Below are 27,384 nucleotides of genomic sequence, written 5' to 3'. Positions count from 1 at the left end.
TGCCCAAACGGATTAACTTCAGCCGTCGCGTCGGTAGAATTAGGACTCGGTTCAAAGAAGAAATACCAAACGATGACTGGTTCGTGCCCCATCCGTTGGTGAATTCCCATGGCGATCACGTCCCATTCACGAAACACGTATGCAACCGCGAGCAGCGAATCGACTCCGAAAATGCCTCTTTACGACACAGAATACCCAAGGAATCACAATTCCCTGATCCCTTACCGTTGCTAAATCACGGACGACCTATGGCAAACTTTCCATGGATTTAATTTTACGCCTCAGGTAAAGTCCCATAAATTATCTTCGAACTATCTATCTCTCTTTGATCGCGAACCAGCACGTGCTTCTCGATTACCAGACCAGATTTACGAAATCCAAGGAATTAAGGCAAATGATCTCTGCTGCGGTAGATCTCGCGTAGGTACTCTTGGGTGGCCGAGAAACGGCTACTCGAGTCGAAGAAAAGCTAGCTATTCCCCCCCATTACGTTTTACCATAAAGAAGCTCTATGCTCGAGGCAAAACCGTGAGACTCCTGCTGTTACCATAAAATTAATAGCTCAATTCGCTTTCAAAATTTGTCCGCGCGTGCTAAGAGAGGTTCGTTTTCTTTTTAGTCGTTTTGTCGTTGAAGTGAAAACCTTCCGAAAGGAAGAAAGTATGTAATTACTGCGTTGCTGAAGTAATTTTTCCCGGGTGAGATTCATTTTGATTCGAGGAAGTATCCCTCTTTTAGGTTCCTTGGATAAGACGACCTACCGCGTTGGGAGCATTCGGACCGATTTACACGACGCGGGTGCCTGTTGAATTTACGACAGTAGGGCCATTTTCATTGTCCCTCGTTACCGCGTTACACCCTTCCCTATCGATTCAAGCAACTAAATATGATTTAACGCCCTTAAATCGTGCTCGTATAAACGCCCTCTCGCCCATTAATAATAAGAATAATATTAAATTGAAAATTTAAACGTTTCAGATATTCGAACTATTCGCGAGAGTGTGGAAAAACGAAAACGAAAACGAAAACGAAAACGAAAACGAAAACGAAAACGAAAACGAAAACGAAAACGAAAACGAAAACGAAAACGAAAACGAAAACGAAAACGAAAACGAAAACGAAAACGAAAACGAAAACGAAAAGGGAAAGGGAGAGGGAATTGCCAGCATCGTAAAGTGTGATTTATTCGACTGTCTGTCCGTCTCGACCGTAATTATCCCATAGAGCGCGATATATGCGGCAATTTATCTGGTGCGACTGTTAAAGTGGTCGCTACTCGATGTAATTCGCGCAATTTACGCGGCCTGATTAGCCGCGAGTGTGGTTAATGGGTGCACTAGCATACGCGATAATTAGAATATCGAACGACAGCTAGTTTATCGACAGGTGAATGTTACTGCGAGCAATCGGTGGGCGACAAACATAGTGGAAAATGGCAAATCACAAAGGAGTAGCTGCGGGCAGAAAGTGGGCAGACGGCTCGGCAAAAATAAACGTTCTACATAACCCCACAGGGTGTCACACCTTTGTACCGTGTAACTTACGTAAAGTATTTTTTGTGCCTTAACGTGGACACCCTGCATAATCGTGCGAGTTGCGTGTTCGCACAATGTTGCATTCCAGAATGCCGGTTGACCTTATAGGAAACGAGACGTCGTGCCGGTAGGCAATAATCCTTGCGGAAAATGATGGATTCGTGTTTTAATGAGCGATAGGCGCCAACGCGAATTATCACCTTTACACCCTAATTATTATCGTCGATTGAATATCGAGGTTTGAATTATTGCAGGCGAGCTTATAATTAAATGTTACCACCGGTTTTGCATGGAAACGAATGGTCGCTGGAGGCAGGAGGAAGTGTCGTTCGAAAATAACAAGCAGGATATATTTTTCGAACGATAAAACAGGAAGAAAAAAATGTGAAGAAACAATCTACTGAAAGTATCGATCAAACGGGAAGGATTATGCAAATGACGCTAAAGGATACACGTGTAATTGCATCGAACGTAACAATTTTCATAATGGGAACAACTATATAGCCCATAACCCTGGTTGCATGTATCGATCGATTCCCATGGAATTTTTCCGTTCGACTCTCTCGATAAATAATACTCGAGACCGATTAACCCTTTCGAGTGTGCTCCGCCGTTCTCCGTTCTCCGTTTTCCGTTTTCTCGGGGGTAATAGTACCGATGAATATTTATGAGCGTAACTTCTTGCAAAACGACCAGTTTACTTTACGCGGGAACTTGCTACTCAAATATAATGAGATCTGTTTCATGGCTCGCAGAGTAATTGTGTTATTGCCATGGATAGGTATACCTAGGGGCAAGTTAACATTGAAAGTGTAGGGAAGAAAGTAAGTCTATGAGTCTTACACTTTGATTGGCGCAGTAGAAACATCCGTATATAGTCCGACATACGAGTACCGATAGTCGAACGTGTTATTTCGATAATGTTTGCGCGTGGCATCGGTGGTGCAATCGGTGACGCAAGTATTCGCCAGCTGGTGCCAAGAGCATCGAGCTTACCCTGTCCACGTTTTCCCGACATCCATCCTGGCTGCTTCCAGAAAACACGTGTTCCTCTCTTTTTACCCGGTGGCACGACGACATGTTTACATAGATGTTCCGGTCTATGTTTGTTCGTCTCGTCTACCTTCACGCTACTTTACGATACTCGCGCGTACACGCTCGATGTTTATGCAGTATGACTGGAGAGGAGGCCTCCTTCGCGCCTATCCGATACGTTTATCCGATAATTTCGAGTGGACTTTTGCTCGAATAGGCGAGCATACAAACACCACTCGAATTGATTATTCTAATTTTTTCCACTCGTGCCGATTATGGATAAGAGATAACGATCGTGTGTCGCGACTAATGAAACATTGTCGGCACTATCGTCGCAATTATCTTGTTTCGATCTACATACAAATTACGGTGAACAGTTAATTTCCGGGTTTCTCTCCTCCCTCGATCTATTACAATCAACAGTCGCAGATACGAGGCTCGTCTTGTAAATAATTCATACGTCGCCAATGATTTATACTCGTCGAGGTAGCTAGCGCCAGTTCAGCCAGCCTCTCTCGAGTATCTCTCCTTTTCGATATTAACAACTTGTTCGTTTAATTGCAACAGTCGATACTCGACGCGACGTCTCTAATTAACCGCACGCTCTGCGACTCGAATGCAGGATGATGATTCGAGTTCCAAGAAAATTATAATTTCATTGAGATATATCCGAGGAACATAACACACGGATAATAAAGGGTTTTTGCAATGAAAACGCATCGATGCATCCATCACGGTGTATCCTGGACAGGGGTAATGAAAGCGGTTTCGCAATGAAAGACGAGGTTGACTCCTGGTAAGACGAGGAGAAAAATAGGAGCGACAGGACTATTAACTAACGGTGAACGTTGCAAAACTGACGTCGATAAAAAGCTCTCGAAGCATATAGATCGAAATAAATCCACCTACCTGAGGAATATAAATGTTTGCTCTACGTCACTAAGAGAATCGTAAAAGTTCCCAACTTTTGTTCATAAATCAACACGGGTGATCATCTTTGGCTCTACATATATATCGCTTTTCACCCTAACATTTGCATGAATCTATAAAGTACCTGCTCTATTAATAACTTGAAAACGGTTATGCATAATATTTCATCTACATTTCTTTGCTTCACCAGCTCTCATAAACTCATAAGGCAAGGTGTTAAATATCTACAGATAAAGCAGTCACCGCGCTATGATCTATTTAGTTCTGATTTATACTGCTGTAGAGGAGTGTGCAAATATTCGCGGTACTCTTTGTGAAGTTAAGTGATCGGGTCGGCAAGGGTCGGCAATTTGTATCTACATATATCGAACCGCGCCTTCGAGCATTGTTAGAGTCAATTGAAGGAGTAACCGCGGAATCGTAGATGAAACGCGATACACCTAGCACTCGACGAAGATTTAAATTCGCTCGTTACGACAATCAGACGTTTGCGTCTCGTTCTTCCCACGCACGATCAGCCTCGGTAAATACGCAACTGCGTTCATATTAATGCTAAAATTTTATGGCCGATCGCGCGTTCATTAGTAGTCAGCTATCCCATATGGAATTTTACCTTTGACATTTGACATGGAACCATCGGCTGCCAGCCATTCTATCCGCTCGCGCCGTTCGTTCGCTTTGCTTTCCCTTACCAATTAACCAACCTGTCCATTCGCGTTCGTTTCTATTCAACCAACAATATCTTTTCATATTCCGCTCATCTTCATCTTCTTAATTCGAAAGCACACAATCGTTGCTCGTAATTTCCAATGATCGTCGGAAATTAGCAAAGAACCTCGAAACAATTCAACCGGATTTATTAGTGTTGGGTAACTCAACGAAAGGAAGATTTCACGCGTTTTCTTAGCCATCATTTTATGGAAATAATAATTTTCCTGATCGTCTAACCTTTCAAGTGGGATGTATTTGCAGTTATAAACAGATTCTAGTCAATTGAAAGAGAACTATTCGAGGCGAAGGCACGCGCCTAATTGGATATCGCGATTCGATCGGCGTGTTCAATTTGTTCGTATACGAGGGCCAATTAACGAGTTAATTAGCGAACGAATTCTATGGGAAAAAGCGCGCCGCGATTAGATGCCGCGATTACCGAGGGTTCTTCTATACGCGTTGAACGCGTTAATTACGAGGCATCTTCGAGATCCTACCTATAGACACTGTCAAGAGAAAAAAAGAGAGAGGAAAGAAGTACATTTGACACTGGAAATTACACAACGAGCCAACGTCATCGACAAATTAACAGTTATGTTAATTATTATCCTTGAGCCAACAGCTTCCCGTTGCGCTCCCTGTCGCGAGCAAATCGCGATCGATCAACATCGTTCTTCTGTTTGCTTTCGCGCTAGGGAAACGGTCAATTTCAAATAATGGGCCGGCTGAACCGTGTCGCCAGCGACAGGCATTCGCGGTGAGATTTTCGCGGAAAAGTCAACGAACCCGAACGAGATTTATGCGAACGTTTAATCCGCACGGATGCTGATCCGAGTGCAGTTTATCGGGCGGGCGGGCGGGCGGGCGGGCGCGCGTGCGTCCGCGTGGTTAATGCCTTCACGAGCTCCTTCTAACGTTACACCATTCTACGAACCATTCTCTATCGTCGCGTCGCGTCGGATAGAAAACATACGATTAAAGGAGAAACAAATGGTTTTTGCACGTATAATTTCATTCAGGTGTGTAGTAGATACGCTTCCGTGCCATTCGTCTTCGACTTACGTACATACGATACACGGCGACACGGTTAGTATTCGCTGGAAGCATTACGATTTCGTAACGTTCACGGGTCTTTTTCTCTGAAACGCGCAGGTTCGCGTGAATATTAACGACACGAGCGAATTCGACGATTTCCGTTTGATGTCAGCCTGGTCTCGAACGACACGCTTTGGAATTTCACCGATGCATCAGAGGATGCGTCGAGAATAAACCGCGAGGGAAACGCGTGGCCTCTCGCAAAAACGGACGGCTAACGTTTCATCAATTTCACCCGGCACACTCTCTAATTCCATCCGACGTCTCCCGATTGCAATGTCACGTTGTTTTGCCTCCATTTGCATACCTTACAAGCTTTGGAAGCTGACAAGCTTGTTACCGAGGCTGACGTTCTATGGCTGAACCACCAATCGAGAAGTTAATTACTTCATTGTGTTACATGCGTAGATTTCAGGCTAGACTTCGTTCCTTCTGTCGTATCTATTATCAGTGGTCAAACTGACAGTGCTAATATGACAGTAAAAGCAATTGAAAACTAACAGAGTACATAGATAGTTACAATTTGACCCCGTACTAAGGTTTAAGTCGACGTCTGCCACGTTCAGGGGTGAAAGAAACAGTTGGCGAAGATCAACGACCCTCTCGCAGCGCCGCAGATACTCGAACTTGGTTTACTAACATTTGCCAGCTAGACACCACGATAGTCGTGTCTATCTTCAGCCGCGTGGCTATTTCGGCTACGACACGCGAAAGATCCGGCATACCAGTGTTGGTGGTGCGCACCCCTGCCTGGTGCAATGCGAACGAACGACCTAGTGACGCGCCAACAATTCCAATTCCACTCATCGTCAGCAGCCGTTCACCTTCGTCCACCATACAAATTTTAACGGTTTTTAATATTTAAGACTCGTACGATGTTTGAAAAGGTTGAAATTTGGTAGGGGCTACTGGTGTTTCACGAAATTCTGATTGGTTCAAGAGCCGAATGAAAGAGTAGGGAAAGAGTGATTGGTACGCTGTACGGCAAGTCCTTGATAAAAGGCTCGTCTCTTGGCCGAGAGAAATTTTTCACGTCCACTTGCATACGTTTTAAAGACACCTTTTGTTGCGTCACGGCTTCGCGCGTACGATTAGTCACGGGATATTTCCGAACGGCTGAAAACGGACAGCTTGTATCCGTCGGATCGGGTTAAGGCCGGTACTCATTGAGCTGTTAGGTTGGAAGGCGAGTCTCGGTAGCCGTGTCGGGTTCGCACAAAAGAGGCATTAAGCCTTATAAGCGTATAGACGTGTGTACACGATAGAGTACTACTTCTCTAACTTAACGTAAGTGGCAACACTTTTACCTCTCTAAATGATAGATCGCCATTCCAACCATTCCAGCAATTCCACGGAAGCGATGATACTTGTGTTCTAATACCGCTTATCTCGCCTTCGCAATTACAACTTTCATGGCTTACAATCCAATTGTAAAAACAAGTTAAAATTGCCTATCGCTTTAACCACTTCGGGGTGGTCTTCTCAAGTGAGTAGAAAGTGTAATTGTTGTAACGAAAGCACCGGCTTCGTATGTCATTTAGAGACGTAAATATTACAAATTGTCGATTTCACGACTAACAGATCGCGTATGAACCGAGAAATTCAATTGCCTCCACCAGGAACATCTCATCGAAACACCCTTACCGTGACCAATCGTTAATTGAAAATTTCCCCGTGACCATACCGAAGAAACGCGCTTTCCCGGATCGAATGATCGAATGATCGAATGATCGGCCGATGGATCGTAAAAGCAAATTTCTTCGAAGCGTAAAAGTTCAACAAACGATTCGCTTCGGAGCGAAATGCCGCGATTTTCCTGCGTAATTGGACGTAACCTGACACATGTGACATTTCGAGGGAGAGCCATAAGTTCGACAACGTTAATCACGCTGCAATAACGTGGTAAGTGTTGCTGGTAAACGAAGGAAACGACAATTATGGCCGCCATAAAGCACGCGTGAAGAAAGGTGCGTGCGTGGAACGAACGCAGCGTGAAACAGCTTGGAAGAGCTTGGAAGAACAATGCAGGCTCGAGCAATTATCTCAATTTCTTCTGAGAGTGTTGCGATATAAATTACAGCCCGGGAAGCGTGATACGTTTAAACGTATAAAAATTTGTTTAAATCAATTCGACCGTAAAGAGTCTTTCTTTAAAAATTTATATCGCCACCCTGATGAACCAACCTACCTAGTCGAGTAATCAACCTAACGGTACGAGTACGACAAAACGAATCGCATCAAGTTGCATTAACAAATGACCGAACATTATGCCGGAAGTATTCTACGCTTCAATTACCGATGATTAAACTTGCAACATTGCTGCTTAATAAAATATACAGATCTGATCGATCGACTGACAACGCGTTAATCAAACGATGATTATCCATCTAGTAATAACAATTTGCATTTATCATAGAAGATAAAGATCTCGTTCTCAAGCCTCTACTTATTCATAGCAGTATCTAAATTACGTTCGTACCAGCGGTCAATTGGATCGCAATTCCTGTCGCTCAAGAAACGTCATTGTTGCATTGTCCGAAGCAAATCGGTCCAGATTGTCGTACGATCGATTGAATTTCGATGGAAGGAACGATCATGAGGTTGCAGGCGAGGCACGTGTCGCCACATTAGCGTCGTTCGAGTTGTCGAAGCAACATGTTCTCTCGTTTAACGAGTCTACGGTCTATAGAAACGGAGCGTTCGGAACTGGTTCACCAACTTGTACATATATACAAGAGTTAGAAGTTGAAACGAATAACGGGCCCGTAGGTATATTAGTTATGCATCGGACGACATTGTTTTACAATTACACGCACCTGGCGTGTGGACCTCGTAGCTTTTTTTCGTGAACAATGGCAGCAGGCGACGCGACGCGTCGCGAAAGTTTCCGTTGCAGTCTGCTCACAATGAGACGAATGATGTTTCTCTTTTGATGTAAAATTCTTGGTAAGCTGTGTCGTATGTATCGAATGATAAATGAAGAGAAATCTACGTGTTCCTGGTGACGCTAAGTTGCATTCGCTAACACGTACTTCCTGGGACAACGTGCTGCATCGGTTATCATTTTTATCTACAGATAATTTGGAGCGCGTCGCGGCCGCGCCGTTTGGATAAAAATAGTTGACCCGCTTGAAAATACACGCTGCCGAGTCGAATAACCGCGCTAGTCCAGTCCAGCTCATCGCGATCATCAAATCCGTTGTAATCGCCCTTTAACACGAGCTTATTAACGCCTCCCTTCTTATCTTCTCTTTCGTGCTGGGATTACTCTATTGACTCTATGTTTTCTAGACAATGTCGACGTGTAACGCGATGACTGAGAAGGTTTCGATTTTTGTCTCGCGCTAATGAAACTGTAAACGAGCGGCTTATTAGAAGCGGCGACCGGAGACGTCTACTCTGCTTTATTAACGCGACTTGCCGTTACCGCTAATAGGTATTCCCGCGTCCGATTCCTGTTCAGGATGAATGGAGTGACCCTATTTGGCCTGAGGAACAAGTTCTTTCAATGAGAACCACCTTGTATGAACGAATCATCCCTCCCTCCTTTATCGTCGTCGCCTGTCTCTCTCTCTCTCTCTCTGTCTGGCTACCGCCACGAGAAACTGAACCAGCCAGCCAGCCAGCCAGCCAGCAACAAAAATACTACGGCTATTCTGTGCGTTCATTCAGCTTCGTCGTGTCTTGCGATCGCGTCAGACACTTGTATCCATATTCCTCTCGCCGCGACAGTCGTGGAAGGTAATCCCACGGAGGCTCTAATTCTTAAACTTGAAACAATAGGGATGAGAATCTCGGCTGCCAACAGGACAGTTCGTCGAACTATCTGGGCACGTTCATCGCAATGAAAAGATAGACGCGAACCGTTTACAAGAAACGACATGGAGAAGATGTAGGTACGTACGCGTCCACGCCCCGGTATGCGAGCGCGTTCGGTTAATTAAACATGGACAAGGCGAATCGCGTCGATGGTCCTCGGTATCGCCACTTACGTAGTGCCATTGAAATACTGCACGGTTCAGTAGCCGGCATTGGCACGATGGCAATCTAGATCCGATCGATCTACTACCTCTATCGTTTAGATCGTTAAGTTAGTTCAACTACTGGCCAGGTGTCGCATTCTATTTTTCACCTTCACTTTTCATTTCGTCCAACAGTTTATCCTCTTCATCGAGTATTCAGTATCCGGTACCGAGTAATTTGCAGCTGTGAAAAGGGCCATTGCACTTTGAAGATTTATCCGTTGATACACGTTGCAGTCTCGCGGCTAGATTTATCGCGGCGGCTACCAGAGGAGCGTGGATAAATAAATTTCCAAGCATTTATTTATCCCGAAGAAACTTTCTAAGGAGTGTCGACGCGGTCGTGCACCGTTGTGTGTGTTCCGTAAGGCGTGAATACGAGATGATGTCATGCAGGCGTTGCACCTTCTCTATCCCTTTTAACGATCGGCAACTGTTGCTGCCGGAGAACTTCTCGATGATCTCATTGGTTGGCAGGAATTGAACAATGTGTCAAAGGGCATGCGCTGCTTGATCCGTTCGTTCCGCAAATTCCTCGTTACGGACGATCGAGCTCTACGTCCCTGGCGATTTTCCGTTTTTCATTCTTTCTATTTATCCCTCGTAACAGACCTAAATGATCGGTAAACCATTGACACGTCCAGATAAATAGTGTCCCACTGCAGCAGCCACTTGGCTCCCAGATGCGAGTATCGATTAAATCGATCAAGAACTTCAGAGGAGACGGTCAAGCGTTTAACAGGAAGGATCGCGGCGTGAATCATCGGAAGTGGCTGGACCGCGGTTGGTCACGTACTTGCGAGTTACTTCGCGGTCTGGTCTCGCGGACCACCCGTAAAAGAAAAAAAGAAAAAAAGAAAAAAAGAAAAAAAGAAAGAAAGGCCGGAGCATCGATCATAAATTATCTATGAATCGTTCGCAAGTCTGTGTGACTAACGTTGTAAACCATCGTCGTTTCTGATTCACCTTGCGCAATTAAAATTCCGCGCGCCGAATAAAGCGAAAGAAAGAAAAAAATATGACCGACTCCTATTCTAGGAAGAGAGCGATGCGAAAAAGTTGTTTGACAAGCGTATCCGGTAATAGAGCTCGGTGTAAGAATCGAGTCTGTCGATGACTCGTAGAGACGCGATCATAAATGATTTTCCTCGGTTATGGGAAAATATAGAGAAAGATGACGATATCTTGCCTGTCTCATCAGTTTCGTATGTAAAACGTCAGATAACGACGAACTCGTAATAAAGAAGTTGACTAGTCAAGCAGCAAATTTAAAAATCGTGTCAATCGCGATAAAGCGGCGAGCTAGCTAGGTAGACGATGAAATTCAGCGAGTTTGCAAATACCGTTTTCTCAGATAGCTAAATGGGGTCGGGTCGAATGAGTAACGCGTTTCGAAAAACGTGTTTTACTGTTGTCATTTGAATATCGAATTCTATCTCGAAATAGCCGAACGAACGCGTTACGTCACGCTTTCTTTTGCCTGCTACATAGTTGATTCAACAGTATAGATATTTTAACTTAATTTTTCTCTTCAAGATCGATCGAAGGAAGAAATTGGGACGTAACCGGAAGTAGCCCGTATAATTGGTTCGCTGTCGACCACGCGTTGTCAAGCAGATCGTTAACTCGATGTTTACTCGTGTCGAAAGAAACTCGAAGAACCATCGTTCGATCGCGGAACATAAAAAAAGAGTAAAACGACTGTCGACATACTTGTTAAACAAAATCGTAAAAGAAACGGAAGCCGGTCTGAATCCAATTTCGCATCGTTTCTGCGAGATACAAACTATCCCCGGTTACTTTTATGCTCCTTGGAGCCTAGCCAATTTCTCTGTTAGAAAGAACTTTATTTTCGTTAGCGTCTTCGTAGCGAGATGTTTTCTCTCTACCCTCAAAGTTACCGAACGCCGTAGCCTTTGCAAGCCTTTTTTTTCATCGGCCACTGTTTTTCTAAGTAATGCGGGAGGGAAATGAAGAATTAGAAAAAAAAAAAAAAAAAAAAAAAAAGGATTTATCGCGAAGGTACGCGTCCAAATATTTGCACATCAGTTTGAAAAGCATTGGCGAAAGAGCGGCGTAGGATAAAACGATGCAATCGTTACGAGCAACAAGAACATCGACGATAAATCACTGGCCAAGACGACGATAAGACGGTTTGGCGGAGGCTGTGAATGCCGATCCAACTACGATAACGATACCCGTCGCGAGTCTAACGAAAAACGTCCCTCTAATGGTTCGACTATGACAGACGATTAAGCTGATGACGCATAGGATGGATGAAGAGAACAATCGATCGTTTCATCTTTTGCTTTGCTTTGCTTGGTACGAATCAATTATAGTTAACAGGTAGCGATAAGATCGACAATTAATAAGAGGCTTGGTAACGTCGCGTCGTCGAGGGAAAACACGAATAGTCGTAGCTTAGCGAAGATCGTCGACAAGCGAGATTCAACGCTGTTGACGCGGGAGAATACTAAACGATTCTTGGATATGTCTGAGAATAATGATCGCATAGTAACTGTTTCGAATCGCTTGCAATGCAATGGCAAGTATCTCGATTCTAGTATCGTTTAAAATTAGTATGTTTAAAAGTTTTGGAATGTTGGCAATCCGCTTTCGTTCGGTGAGAAAACGAACGCGAACGCGAACGCGAACGCGAATTAATTTGCGAACGACCAGCTGCAGCTATCTTCGACGATTAAGCATCCCCTTGGTGTCCAGGCTCGATCGTTATTCATATCAATTAGTCCCGTGGGCGCGAATACGTTCGTAGAAGTTACAGCAGCGCATTATCAATGACGATCGTACCCGGTTGGTTCATGGTATCCCATGCTGAATGCCGTAGCGACTGTGGTGGCAGCAGACAGCCTGGCAGCAACGCGATCCCTTTCTCGGAACGCTGCAGCCGTCTCATTTGTATGGGGATCGCACGTTCACTTCCCCCGTACCTTCAGCATTTTTCTCCTTTACTTGTATCTCCTCGTCGCGTCGGTATCTCGCGTTCTTCAAAAAATACCGACAGAAAGTCAACAAATTTCTCGACGAGGAATTCATGTAAAATTAACTCGGCTGAAGTTTCAGCATCTTCGATAACCCGTTAACGTCGAGATGTACAACATAAATTCGATCAACGGCAAACCGCCAAGAATAATCCAACAGGAGCGAGCCTGCTCGAGAGACAACGTTTTGGCAGAGGCGAGAGTCTCGAATAAAAGTAAAATGGCCGGCCTGGATGGACGCTTCCTCTTCGTTTTGGCATGAAATACGGCTCTCCGTATAAACGACGCCGCGTCTAACGCGAAAATACGTGACCCAGATTTCTATAATGCAAATGATAGGCTTGGTGGCAGACCTCTAATCGGACCACCGTTAGAACTTTCGGGTGGTCCGCCACTTCGCTTCGCTTCGACTCGGTTCGATATTTAATAACAGGAGCTGCACCGAAAGTGCAGCGAGACTCCTTGCTGCTCGTCGAAGCTACCTTTAAGCCTGCTTTAAACATTTCTTCCCCCTTTTTTTTCACCAACAATTTCTACTTGGGTGGTTTACACCTTTAGAGATCGTTTGTTCGGAATAATTTGTAACAGCACCGTTGCGTTACTTTTCATCAAAGTAAACTCCTCAGGTTGTTAAGCGTATACCCGCGACGCGACGTGACTGTTTCCCTGAAAATCGTGTCGAGATGTCAACAGATCTTTTTATAGAGGAAAACGCGCGTCTAATATTTTACAGCGGCGAGAAAACAATGCACGATAATGCACTTAACGAGCGTGCTCGTTCCTGCACCCGGACGTCGTGCATATAAAACAGCTTGATCTCTGCTCGTGATCTCTGCACCGTTTCAATCGGCCTAAAAGAATTTTCCATTAAAACAGCCGCTTGCCGGTCGTAAACGTTTCATTGGCGCGAATCGGGTGTCGGAATTTCAGGAACAGATAGATACACTGGCTCCCAGAAGCATTCGTTCAATTGATACACGCTGACAGTAATTCAATTATACTTTGAACCTTCCGATTAAATAATGAACGGAGGAAAATTTAATTACAGATCTTCTTTTATGTAATTTCCAAGAGAATAATAACATGTAGAAAAAAAAAAAAAAAAAAAAAAAAACAGTTTAACATGGCACGCGTTAGAAAATGAATATTTATAGTCGCGTGACGATAGTATTTCAGGAGAAATCGGAGCATCACGTATGTGTGACTCTGCTAAGAAATGTGATAACGGTGAGTAAATCGTGGAAACGGTGATACGCGTGCAAAATGTCGTTTGCTGGGTCGAAGCGTGACGAAACCGATTAATCATCGCTAACACAGCTGGAAACGAGTGTCTCGTACTTACTTACGGTCTAATTTAATCACTAGACGCAACACGATTTTTTTTTTCCGCCAATTTTTACGAGCTGGTCGATTGTTTGCTCGACGATCAGAATCAATACCGACCTCTGACACTGTGCCATCGTAAAAAATGCAAACGCTTGATTCTCCGAAATTGATTCATCGCTCGTCCCCGCTGTCGTTTATCGTCGCTTCTTTCTATTGAATTTAATTATTCTGGTACAGCAACCGGTATCTAATCGTACAGACACGTATACTTCTCGTATTTTCCCCTTGCGCGAACGTAACAAAGTTCGAACCAGACGAAGATTCCCTATGCTGCGCTGTTAGATTTCCGTAGATTTCGCCTCAATCGATTGATAAGGTGTGTAATAAAAAGTAGGCTACGTTGCTCGTATCTAAGAGGAAGATTCAAAGAAATCGTTTTTAATTTCCAAGTCTGACCTATCCCTGACCTGCTTCCTTGGAGAACGTTCGCGATAACGTTCGAACGTTATTAGTCCATTTGCAGCGATCCAAGATCAAAGAAAACCTCCTGACTGCAAACCCCTATATTTCATAAACCATGCACATTCGACTTCCTTTATCGAGTTAACATACGCGTGTAGTTGAACAATGATAAACTCGAGAAAATGATTGCACAACGAACGATACATCATTTTTCGAGTAATTGGCCGCATTGTAAACGCGTTGTATACCGGACAAGTTAATTCCAACCACCTTTTGTCCGCTCGCTGATAAATTATTTCATGCTTTAGCCCTAAGGGCAATCAGTACCCAGTGTATCTGATCAACCATGCTTGCAAACAGATAAGTGAAAACAGACCATTATTTCTACGCCTTTGAATCGTATCTATTCAATTATCCACTTGCTTCTATAGATGGTAACGTAATAAATTTGTACTCGAAGCTTGCACTTTTTTTGCGATGACGGCGCAATTGATCGCGCGCTATTTGGCAAATGGCAATGACAAAAGTCGCTTGTCCGAACCGGGGCCGGAGCGGGGGTCTAAACGGGAGCAGAGAAAAACGAAACGTTTCGCGAACAGAGCCCATCGTGGCGTGCATAAACTTGGTGGGTATTGACCAGAAGGATGTTTTTCTTGCTACGTAATCGTGAGGCAAAGTTTCGAGAAGCGAGCTCGAGGAAAAAGCAAGCCTGAATGGGATTGCGAGATGCAGCGTGAAATTAAAGGCATGCGAAAAAGAAACGGTTAGGGGTTTCGAGTGGTTCATCGACGAGAGGCTGCAAACTGCGAAGCAAAGCGTGAACCGAGCTTGCAGAAACTCTCCCCCATCGCGTTGCATCGCGTCGCGTCGCATCGCGTCGCGGGGATTGTTTCTATTAAGCGGCTCAACATCAAAAGATCCAGATGTTGCACGCTGCGATCAAGTAGGTCTCTGTTTTCTTTGCGCACGGCCAAGGTGGACCGCGGCCAGATGCAAATTCGCTTATTAACTTTATCTCGGGCAGAAAATCACGACCGAGCATGGACGGGGGAGTGTGTCGGCCACCCACGATACAGAATATAAAACGAGTAAATTTATGCGGCACTTGCTTCTTTGATCGCTACTTCTTTTTTCGCTTATTTTCGTTGCACGGCGAATTTCTTTTCGGTGAAATTTATTGAAAGTAGAAATAAATCACGGGGAGGCGTTGACCTGGTGTTCATGGGGTATTCAGAAATTCATCTAAATTCTTTTTTTTTTTTTTTTTTTTTTGTAGGATTACACGGAGGATGAAGACGAAGACGAAACTCCTCCAACGACCACCACCTCGACGACAACCACAACTACAACCACCACGACGACCACAACTACACCGAAACCTGTAGTTACGCAGAATTACGACTACAGAGATTCGAGAGGTCACGAGGGCGGAACTGGAGCCCAATATAATGGGTATCAATCAAAAACCGACTATCCACCGATGTCGGCTCACAGTGCGCACAAGTGGCAGACTCTGGGCACTCGAGAAAGCGTCAAAGAAACCAGAAGCAACATGCAGCAGTACAACAAAAACGGGAAGAGTAAGTTTAACTTTCAAGTAGTATGTTCTATCGGTGCAGATAATCAATACGCTTTCCTGTCTGTCGATTTATTCATGGCAAATATTCATGGGTCGCCTTCGAAACGGTGTGCACCTGTCGACGTTATTAAACGCTATTAAATCGACGATGGTGGTCCAACATCTCTCGTCAACGCGATCCTTTGCCGCCAAATTAAATTCTACAGATAAATATCGCGCAAAAAAGTGATCGAGTCGCTCGTTAATTAAGTACCCCTGAAAATTAATGGGGAAACTATAAATTGAAGGCTGTGTCGTTAATCGCCCGACCATGGGCTCGAATGCATCGTTTCTTCCTTTTAACGAACAATTAATAATCCGATATCCCATTCAACAAATAGGATAACGGGGAAGAATATTAATGTCAATTGACTTTGAATTTATGATAAATAAACTAGCATCGAGTCGGCGATTAAAGATAATCATTATTAATATAATCTCGATTTTATCAGTAAACAGGTAAAGATCACAATTTCTTCATTCTCTATTCGATACTTCAAACACCGTGATGATCTAACTAATCATCACAGCTAAATTTGACCGAGAAACTTGTCAATTCTGCTCGAAAGACTGACGAATAACCACTTGGCGATGGCAATTAATTATTTGTAGAAAGAAGTGTAATAAATCCAAGTTGTTAACCAGTTTGAAACGTTGTTCAGGGAAAAGCAAAGAAAAGGCGTTGCACCTTCTCGATAAATTGCGTAATCACCGTTTACATTTCGAACAGTTTACGAGACAGCTCTTCCTTTTCGATCGAGGAGAACGGAATGCTAAACGACCTATTAATATGCAAATTAATGGCGACGATTGCGGCAATTCTAACCGCCTTCTTGTATGAACTCTTACTGTCCTACACCAGACACGTAAGTAGCTGCACGCGTCTTATTCCACGTTAATTCGTATCGAGCCGGTTACTACGATTCAATCGATTTAGACACGCTTTCCATCGAAACTTGCATAATTCTATGATCCTACAAAGGGCTTGAAAGATCCTTCAAAGTGGGCTGGTTTCTTTGGTCGGCTGAGAAAAACAACGGAACGATCAAATCTAATCCCTTTCTCTTATAATACATTCCAGAATACGTTTGAATACGGGATGGATGGATGTTCATCGAGTCAGCATACTTCAACTTCCCTGACGGTCGTGCCTCCATTGTGAACGCGCCGATATAATCTCGTGTCAGTGCAGTCGTGGCAAGAGTAACGCCTACGTACCGAATTAGCATAGCAAGATCGTTGCTCGAGATTACCCGAGAAAATAATTCGAACCGCGAGAGAAGATTTCCCGAAACTCGTCCCTTCCATCTTCACCACGCGTCTTCAATTTATCGCCTCATCGAGAAATTTTGTTCCATGAATCAATCGTTTTTCGTTTTTCGTTTTTCGTTTTTCGTTTTTCGTTACGATTCGATCGCGAGAACGCGTTTCTTCATAAGGGTACGAGTGGTTGTTCCTCGAACAGCAACTTGGAGAACCTGCGATTTCAAGAACTACATAATCCGTGTTTTATCTCCGAGTGGCCGGTAATCCTCTTTCTCTTTTGCCAATCAATCACTTGACGATGAGATGGATATCGGAGTAATCTTTTGGAATAATCTAGCACATTGTAATCCAGCAAACGAAGGTGGCAAACGTTGAAAATAAAATTCGAAGAAAAATTAGTTATTGTTCATCTACATATGATACCAGGACGGAAGGTAGATGGATTCCTGCTGGCATTTCGAGCGACGGTTGCCTGTGCTAAAATTTATTGATTTCCAGGTACACACAATGTGCAGTTTCTCCCGTAGTTGTCCATACAAATTGCATCGAGCGATAGCTGCAGCATAATTATCGACTGTCCGTGAAACGCGTAGAAAGCGATTAGGTATCTGACTGTGCGTTGAATCAATAGAAAGCTCGCATGATTTATGTCACCGTCTAGTGTTGAAGATTCATCTTCGACGGTCGGGTCGAGTGGAGAATTATCAATTATCAACACGAATGTTACTTATTGAGAAAAATTTCTGATACTGTTTCAGCGGCTGAAATTCGAGAGGCTCTTCAGCACGCGATCAAGGTTTCCCGAGAGGGTAGCTGTCAATGGCCAAGGCCAAGGGTGATTCCAGTTCGCGATGTCTACCCGAGCCCATCGACCACCTACATTCCACACTGCGCGATTTTGCACAGGTGTTCGGACGACACCGGATGTTGTAGATCGGAAGCGCTCACCTGCGTGCCGAAACACTCGCACCGCGTCGAACTCTCCTTCTACGTGAGTAGAACTGATCTTTAGATAAAAGAAAATAAACCAAATCTGTTTCGACAGATTTATAAGGAATCGAATCAGCATCGATTACGAATGATAGATTACGAACACGACAATTTACGAGCGAAATTAACGTCAGAGTCGAATAAAGTTTGACCATCGCGAAACGGTCCGAGCTCGTTACAAGGTAGATAAATCGTGAAGAGAGAGGGAGGAGGTTGCGTGTTGCATCGGATGGATGCCACGAGGAAGACTTTATCGTCGAGGTGAAAGTACCATTAATCGTGTAAACTGTATTGCTAGGAATTTATTAGCGAGAAGTCAAAGAGTCGTGGCATTCCTGCATGATTTATGCGGCAAAGTATCGGCGATATCAAACCGCGGATCTTGTGCGATTTCAAACATTGTCCATGTAGAAGGTGGACACGCAATGGTTAACGATCCTTTATCGAATTCGACGAGCACGTTTAAAATACGCCTATCTAATGCGAACCGGGAAGCAAAGAGGGCTAAATTTTCTGGGTTTTCAGAACCGTCTATTAGTGTGTCATGGAAAACGAGTACATACCTAGTCCACGCGTTCTCTGGAATGTCGATGGAATTAATTTTTCCTTGTCTCTGGTTAACTTACACGACCACGGCTGGTATGATCGAGTATATCTCGCTACGCAGCAAGAAACCGCAGCCGGCAACGATTACTTTTTTTCCATCTCTTCGTACATTTACATTTACATTTACATTTACATTTACATTTACATTTCTTCTAATTACCGTACTTCAGTTTAACCAGTCAAACTACTTTGTACATTTGGATAGATGTTCAGGATAGTACAAGCGGAGAAAGGCGGTAGTGTGACTGATCCCTCTAGCGTGAGGAATATGCAGACCATAATTGGACAGAGACGACACGCGCCTTCTTCCATGGTGGTCCAGCCTATCCCTCGCGTCTATATTTATGCACGAAATCAATCCTCAGGAAGATGATTACTTCTCCTACCCATCTATTACGCTTGATTGCCGATTCGTGAGCTTAACGTCTCCTCGCAAGTTTGCTCTTACATCGTTGCAAATATGAAACTCGTTTATCAAAAATCCAAAACTTAATAAAGTGGCACGCGTTCATTTCTCTATGAAATAGCCAACCAGCAATTTGTTGATATAAATAATTTTCTTCCTACTTTTTTCAAACAATACTTGTTTACGTTTGATGGATTCACGTAAAACATTTCACTGCTGTCTAACTAGTTTGCAGCCCTATTATCTCGAGGTAATAGACGCGTAGATATCCATAGAATTGCTCGTTGCATTTACCGTAACTCGAAGGTTGTATTTCTCGTGGAGGAATAAACGAGCGGACCGGTCGATTAGCGGCTAATGGCATTTCATCGAAAGTGGCTGTCTGTCACCGGTGAACGAGGACGTCTCGACGATTTTTGCAACGAATTACGCAAAATTACGTAGGAAAAACCATGACCTGCAAAAAAACACTACAGGAGGTCGTCGAGTCAGCGAGTCAGCGAACGAAGTGCAATACGTGTGAAAAGGTAATTAATTCGTTTTTTGCGGCTAAGCTTCGAGAATGCTTGCTCGATTTAACCAGCACATTTTCTAACCGTATTATTTTCTAATTCTCAGACAGTTATTCTGTTAATGACAAGTAGTTCAATCCTCAAATGGGACTTATGCTAATGAGGAAATTAATCGCGCTACTGGTTCGAGACGAAATACCGTGGAAAATCGTGAGATAGGAGAAAGATCAGGAGCACGTTTGATCCATTGCTTTCGAACCGGCTCAATTAAGAGATATCCTCGCGAGACCTTTCCGTTTCAACGAATCAGAGTTCGCGAGCTGACCAGCCGCAACGAGATAGCCATAAATTTTCAGCGACCAACGTTCCGTTCGAATCCAGTCGTTAAACTTCTCGAGTGATCTTAATGAATCAATTAATCCTGATGGATCTATCGCATTCCTACTGGATGCGATCCACATAGACCGGATTGGATTGAACTACATTCCTAGACGGCGTAACGAGCCATCTACACGAATCGAATCGTTCCCTTTGCCCATTTTCTTTTTCTCTTGCGTCGACGAATCGTCGAACGTTTAGAAATTCGCGAAAGAACAGAAAAATCAGCCTGATATAAATCGCAATAAACCGGCTGCGTAATCGTCGATGCAGAGGTGCATTACACCAAACGGGTGTAATTTGCATTTACCCGCAATTACCAGTTTCGGCTTTACCGCGGTGCATTAGCATAAGTTCTTGTTCGGTCTTGTGGGAATCTCTTAGCGGACCGCGAGTCCGCTAACTTCATCAAGTATTTCATCTTTACGAAATACGAGGGAAAATGATAAATACGACGACTTAGAGAAGTAGAAATCATGTCGCTTCGAGAGACAATGACTTAAATTTGTATTCGTCGTGGTCGAGTTTCGCGCAGTAGATACTTATGTATGTAGGTCCAGCTCGCGTATTTCTGTCCCCGTACAGACGGGCCGCGCGAAGCTTTAACGTTTCGACGTGATAAACGAGCAAAGCGGCTATTTCGTAACTTGCCAGCCACGTAATCTTCCAGTATGTCTCCGGCGCGACGAAGCACACGTCAAACGTCGAAGAGAAGAGCGGGCCAAGAAGCAAACAATCGCATAATTGGACGAATTCAAACTTTCCTGTCTAACACGTACGAGTATATACATATAATATCTATGTATGTAGATATGTATAATGGAGGCGATCGCGTGCTCGTTGGAACGCGAGAGGCATTTCGTAAAACGCGAAAACGTTTAATTGCGCGTTGAAGAAACTGGTAGGTTACTTTCTAAAGCGTACTTAATCTTGACAAAGGATCGCTCGATATATCGTTCGATCGTGTACACCCACGCGAAGCACATGGCCAATCAACGGCGAACACCGATTGTGATAAATGGACGGGTCCATTGAGGTTCACTATGGAGAGAGAGAGCTATAAATTTCATAGGATACATTGAACTTTTTTTTTTTTTTTTTTGCACCATGCAACTCGAGTAATACCGTCTCTACCCGCGATCCTGCTTACACGAATCCTATTAAGCCATTATATCTTATTATACTTATAGCCATTATACTCTGTACCTAATAAAAAAACTCGTTCTTTCTGCCTTCAAGGATCAAAGCCATACCTTATCTAAATCTGATCGCAATTAAACGTTAATTGTGAAAAGAAAGGAAATACCGCAAATTTCACTTTCTAATATAAAACAGTTAATGAGACGTTTAGGAAGTCTTGTCTAACCACGAAATCTGAAGTCATCAAGCTCGTTAAAGCCCCTGAAAGAACACAAAGACCGCCCCTCTCTCGCTTCTCGAACGAAAAAAGGAGCCCTTTCTTTGCTAAGAACTCTTTGAAACGAGTTTCCGTCGAGACGACGCGCTCCAGTTACCCTCTATAATTATCCCGAGCAACCCTTTGGTGCTACCTGTCGACTGAGATGGACCCACCCGATCTGTTCGTGAAAAACCATCGCCGGATGACTTTTCCGCTTTTCCGGCCGCGAATGAGTCAGCCCCCTGACAAGTCGAGCTCGGAGCCCAAGTTGGACGCGTATCAAATTCGTTTGCTGTACGCGGATATACAAGTTCGTTTGTCGCATCAGCAAGTGCAACGTGAAACACAAACTTAACCAATGTATTAATACCAGAGGCTTCCGTGATACAGAAATAAATACATACGGGGCTTCCTTTATGCTTCCTCCATAGATCCCCGTTCCTGGGTTAACAACGTCTGTCGATCGTTAAGACACCCTGTCTTCATCGCGAAAACGCGTCGAAACGCATGTATTATAAATGATACCGTTCCAAGAATCCCTAACGAGAGTTAAAAGCGAACAAGTCCTTTCTATTGGTTCACTATTTATGCCCGGCTACCATTAGAGCTATCGGGCAAGCTCTAAAAGCGACACCATAATCTCCGCTCGTAATTTGGGCGACTGCCGAAGCACCAAAGTACCTATTCACGACCTTTGCTATCACATTTTCTTAGCGAAGAATGGTTGCTCTATTTCTATATGTATTTCGACATCCAGGAATTTATTAGACACAAGGCAGAAGTGCAATTAGAGGTTTTGCCAACTACTGTAATGTGGACCAATGAGGATGAAATCTTCTTGGGTATTGTTTTATGTTGTCAAGTAGGAGGGAATAGAATTGATATTTGTTCGGCAAGGCTTGAAAAGGATTCGAGAATAACCTGTCGCGGAATGTGGTAGATCGCAATCGCGAGGGCAAGGTCCGGTTATCGTTTTTAATGGTTTTCTCGAGTTGCCAGCCGGCTCGCTACCAGAAAATGACCGGGCCACCTCGTTGTTTCTGGGTAGTTGGAAGGACCCCACGCAAGATTAACGATCTTCGTCCAAGCAGACATGCCAGTCAGTTTAATGGGACGCCGACGTGGCTCTTATTTCAGAATTACACCTGACCGAGCGAGCAGCATTCTGACAGGTGGCGGTGAAAAAATGCCGCCCCATCCTGTCTTCTTATCGCGTAAGCCTCTTAGAGGAGAATCTCGAAGCTCGGGTCAAAGGAAATGCGTTTGAGCCGGAGGAAATGAACGGCGCGGCGGCGCCTCGGGCACTTGGGTGTCGCACGATTAGGCTGCTTATGGGATCACGAGTTTCTCTGATTGCGAGGAAGATTTTCAAGACTACTCTCCAAGTAGAACGGGAGGAATATACATAGCAGAGCAAGGCTGCAGGAGGAAGTTAGCAAAGTCACGACTTCCTTTTCCGTCAGGCCTCGCCTACTGGTGTGCTGACCCCGTGGGGTCAGACTGTCAGATATCGATAGTCGAGCCTCGTACACGGCAGACATGCCCTCACATGCTAAGCACCGTGTTCTTTCTATTTTCGTTTGAATGGCGGTAGATAGATAGGTAGGCGATGGTGTACATACGAGTAAATACACGTTTGCTGTGTCTCGACAGCTTCGTACGTGCGTGTAACTCGCTCCTATACGTCTAGCTCGTTTCGTTGTCGTCGCGTTTCACCAACCAGTCCAATGGCTTCGATCCCATCAGATACGCTCCTTTTACGCCAGTCAATGAAAACTGCGGACCGTAGTTACGTGCCTTCGATAACTTACGATCAAGGATACTCGAATGCGTTGACTCGGTAATCGAGTTGGCTGGCACGAGCTTTCAGTGTCAACTTCAACGACCATTCGCTAATAATCTGATGATCCTCGAGCGGGAATTGCGCGAAATGGTCTATCGAAAGATTTATAGCGATACCTTCTTAAGTGGCGGAAATAGCGAGACCGGTATAGCTACGTTATACGTTATACGTTATACGTTATACGTATAGGTACAGACGAGAATATGTAACGCGCGTAATTAACGTTGTAATTTAAGTAGGCTTATACCGATGATGTGAGAAAGATAAAAATTTCATTTGTCGCGATTTCATGACTCATTAGCAACTGAATCATCGTTGGTCGTAAATTAGGTTAAAGTATGTCTCGCGTGAGCATTTCCAAGAAACTATAGTCACCAACAAAGAAGATTATTGGACTTTCATGCCACATATTTTTCTCGGTGGATATTCGAAATTAACGAATGAAATGATCGTTTGAGAAAAAGGAAAATCAAAGAGAATATCGAGTATAAGCAGGTTCGCCTTATCCAAGCGTGTATCTAATCGTGAACGATGCTCTCTGTTTCCGCGAAGTAACACCAGTTGCAAGAAAAGGAATAGCCGTAAGTGACACGGCTGGATACGATTACATCGTTTGAACCTTTCGTGGAGACAAGATAAATTATCTGTACGTAGATTCACGGGATCCCTTCAATCCCGAATTCCGATTCCCGAGTCTCATCTGATCGCGACGGTCTTTGGCTTGAAATTATATTACACGCTGTTATAACTGTACGGTTAATGAGCGTCCGCTGGCAGTCGCGTGAAATTTCAAGCGACAACCAGTCACCAGGAATTATCGCTCGTTTTCTGTGTCGCATGCAACACCTTTTCCTTTTTTTTTCCGCTTCTTCTCGCGCTGCCTTTCGTAATAGAAGCTCGTGCGAAGCGGATTAGCATAAGAGCCCGCCGCGTCGGACGATGCAATTTATTTACAGCTCGTGCTGCGTCGTCGACTGATCGTCGTTTAAAGGAGAAATAGGGAAACCATTTCTATCCGTTTACGTTTCTTGTCACGAAATTTTCGCGATAAGTGGATTAAATTTCGTTCCATTTGCGTGTAAATAGATAGGGAGGTATCTCAAGCAAAAAGGAGACAGGATACGGTAGAACGGTTGCCAGCAGCTTCCGTTATGGGATTTTACGAGTAATATCTCACGAGTAAGCGAACCGTGCTTCGGCTTGACGTTTATCTTTCGACGTAAAAAGTAATTACTTTCTGTGTGGAATGTAAGGTGGCTGGTCAAGAGAAATTTCAATATTGCTCAATTGAAGCGTCTATTAATCTTAGCCCCCCTTCGCAAACGCCAAGTTTACAGCGATAAATTTCGATTAAGACTTACGAATCTTTGTTAGTTTTTATTACAGTAACAAAAATTGGAAAGATCGATCTCTTTGCATAGAAATTCCTATTCTTAGGAGTCGAAGATAGCTTATCTTGTGTACGCTTTGGTCTCACTTACCTGCGCATGGGTGAATCGGCAGCTAGTCTCAGCCTCTCTGGAACTTCGTTATCGAACCCAGCAGAAAAACCAACTGATTGTCTCTTGTAATCTCTTCGCGTACATCCCGTCTCGGACATCCGACTGTTGCTCGACCACCTGCACAGATTCAACATCCTATGTAGGTACTGTTGTAGCTCGTAATTTACCGTCAGATTCTTGCCTACCAGTGGTTCTCATCGTATACTCGCGAAGAAAAGACATGAAATTTCGTACGAATATTCGTGAAGGAAAAAGTGAGTTAAGACAAGGATATCCTGTGAAATCCCATCGCATGAGAAATCGGCCAGTCGCAAATAAACGAGGTGGATCGTCGGCAGCCGCATAGAAATTCTTCGAACGCGACACACCGTCTAAATTTGCCAACAGACGTTCGTCCGCGACGGACGTTTTATGAATAAACCATAATGAACGTGTCCCGGTGACTGGACAACTACATACATACGAGAATCGTTTGACGCGCGAAATTACCATTCTCTCGTAATCCTTATCCGATTCAATTACTATTTCTATTATTTAATCGTGCGTCAATGGACCGTCGCGTCGTCGTCGTCGTAAACCTTGACTTCTTTCACCAACGTTGCAGCACTCGAGAAACGCGATCGCGTCTGTTCGACCCAAAAATCAGAATGCATGCAAAGGCCTGAAACAGTACTAGACCCGCGAATCTGCATACAATGAGCAAGCAAGAAAAGCAAGAGCCGTTTCTTGTCCACGTGAAAAGACGCGAAAGCATTAATGTAAGAACGGCACGAGACGATCAATTTTCGAACGGTTTCGAACGAACTATCCCGACGATCGTTCGTCATCGTTTCTTCTCCGGGGATCAGTTGAACGGCTCGAAACAGAAAATGCGCAGGGTTCTATTTTGTAGAGACAATGACTATTCAGCAACCGTTGCAACGGTTGAAAAAAAATCAAACGCGAGAATGAAGACGATAATTACGCTGCTCGAGCGTCCATTGGTAAAATCTATTTTACGAGCGTAAAGGAAGATGAAGAATGGAAGGTTTTAACGCGTTAACTCATCGTGGGACATCTAATAGTGCAATGGTGCATTGGTGGATGTAACCCCGGCTAACCTTCGCTTAAGGCTTCGCCTCACGTTAAGGCGCGGCGCGGTGGACGTTCGTTAAGGCTTGATTATTCCCCGAGTTAAGTTAGCTAGGAGCGCGAGCAGCCGGGACAATATTCAAGCTGACACAGCGGTGAACGTTCTACGTGCCGGCAGCATTCTGCGGCCTCAACCTACCAGCTCTCTTCCGCTCCTATTCTCCAACTCTAACTGCTGTTTAGAATGATAATTCTCACCGGTGGACGGACGGCACGAATCGTTTAACCAGCTTCCACGTTGTTGCGATCAAAGTGCTCGTAAATGCTAAAGAATGAGATGAATTAATTGAAGAAGAAGAATGGAATTAGCAAGATCGGTAACGAGCAGCGGATTTGAAATAGCACGCTAGAGAAGGGAGGTTAACAATGCAAAGAAGCTCGACCACGCGAGAAACCGCAGTCGAAAACCGCAGAAGGTGGAAGTTTCGAGGCAACGACTCACGTAAGATCGCGTGCACGGCAGTCTTCAGCTTCTTCCAACTAGGATTAGTCGGCTTCCGTGCACGACTTCTGCTTCGATTTAACGCCTGCTGCACGAGAGGAAGTTCCTCGTTCATGATGTAACAGCTTCGTTTCGCATTCAGCGTTTCAACCTTTCTCGTTACTCAACACGACCCCATAGAACATGTTGCATAGTTCGAAGAATTAGATCCGAGATAGGTAATTATTTCATGACCAAGTATCCGACAGGTTGTCATAATTATTCAATTAATGGACCAGGCCGGAAGGGATTTCTAATTCGACCCATACTAATACCGCTTTACATTTCGATAGACTAATTAGACACCTGTCTACCCTCTATCTGTCTGCTGGCTCAATTAGAACTTCGTTTCTAAACTAATTACCTGGCGAGATAGACGCTTCTCTTAACAGATTCAGTCTACTATAGAGGTGACATCCATTCTGCGATTTTAAGCAGCGTGGGTGTCCTGTAGCTCTCTGATGCTACTCGACTCATCGACAATCATCGAGAAGAGCTGGAACCGATAACCTCCGGATTAAGGAATGTCGATTTGAAAGTCAATCGACGTGCCCGTCGTGTGACCAGTTTTTGCGAAAAGGAAAGAGAACTTACGAATGGAAGGGGGCGAATGGAATCGAGTAGCTACGATCGATCTCTCGCGTGTCCACCACGATTTGTCAGCGACGCGAGAGGCACGGACCATTCGAATTTTAAATTCCATCAAACATTTCTTGATCTCACGCTGCAACGTTAGTCTTTTGAGAGAGTTAAACACGGCTGGTTCGAAAGTTGCGACCATATTACAAACTTACAAGCTCTATTATCATCCGTTTATCTCGAATGCAGCACACGCGTTGCCGCTCGTAAACTGTACACCGAACCGTGTATTTACACGGAGGCAATCTCATTAATTCTCTTGGAACGGATCGGTAGCCAACAGCGAACTTCCAAGCGAACTTTCGAGCAACCAAATAGAAGGATAAATTTCAGCTAATACCAGCCTGATAATGTACCTTCGATATCCACGGATCCACTTTTGCGATTACTCCGTAAATTGATTACCGTGCCTCCGGTTCGGTCGTACGGCCTAATACTCGAACTCCAACAGACGATAAATCGATTTTGGTGCGAGTAGACTGTTGGAGCGTGGAGTTC

General features: G+C 44.2%; 2 protein-coding genes across 2 annotated transcripts in view; one reads left to right on the top strand and one right to left on the bottom strand.

Annotated features, from left to right (window-relative positions):
* The window catches only part of MED4 (mediator complex subunit 4), a 68,396-nt gene that overhangs the window by 26,802 nt on the left and 14,210 nt on the right, over window positions 1–27,384 (bottom strand). The window contains exon 2 of the mRNA XM_034331542.2: window positions 24,615–24,752. Coding sequence (XP_034187433.1) covers window positions 24,615–24,733 — 119 coding nt within the window. The 5' untranslated portion in view covers window positions 24,734–24,752. The remainder of the gene's footprint in view (window positions 1–24,614; window positions 24,753–27,384) is intronic.
* The window catches only part of LOC117607610 (uncharacterized), a 48,291-nt gene that overhangs the window by 7,271 nt on the left and 13,636 nt on the right, over window positions 1–27,384 (top strand). The window contains exons 2-3 of the mRNA XM_034331506.2: window positions 15,392–15,695; window positions 17,758–17,990. Coding sequence (XP_034187397.2) covers window positions 15,392–15,695; window positions 17,758–17,990 — 537 coding nt within the window. The remainder of the gene's footprint in view (window positions 1–15,391; window positions 15,696–17,757; window positions 17,991–27,384) is intronic.

The sequence above is a fragment of the Osmia lignaria genome, chromosome 6, assembly GCF_051020975.1.
Source record: "Osmia lignaria lignaria isolate PbOS001 chromosome 6, iyOsmLign1, whole genome shotgun sequence".
Taxonomy (NCBI): domain Eukaryota; kingdom Metazoa; phylum Arthropoda; class Insecta; order Hymenoptera; family Megachilidae; genus Osmia; species Osmia lignaria.
This window is presented reverse-complemented; position numbering and strand designations above follow the sequence as displayed.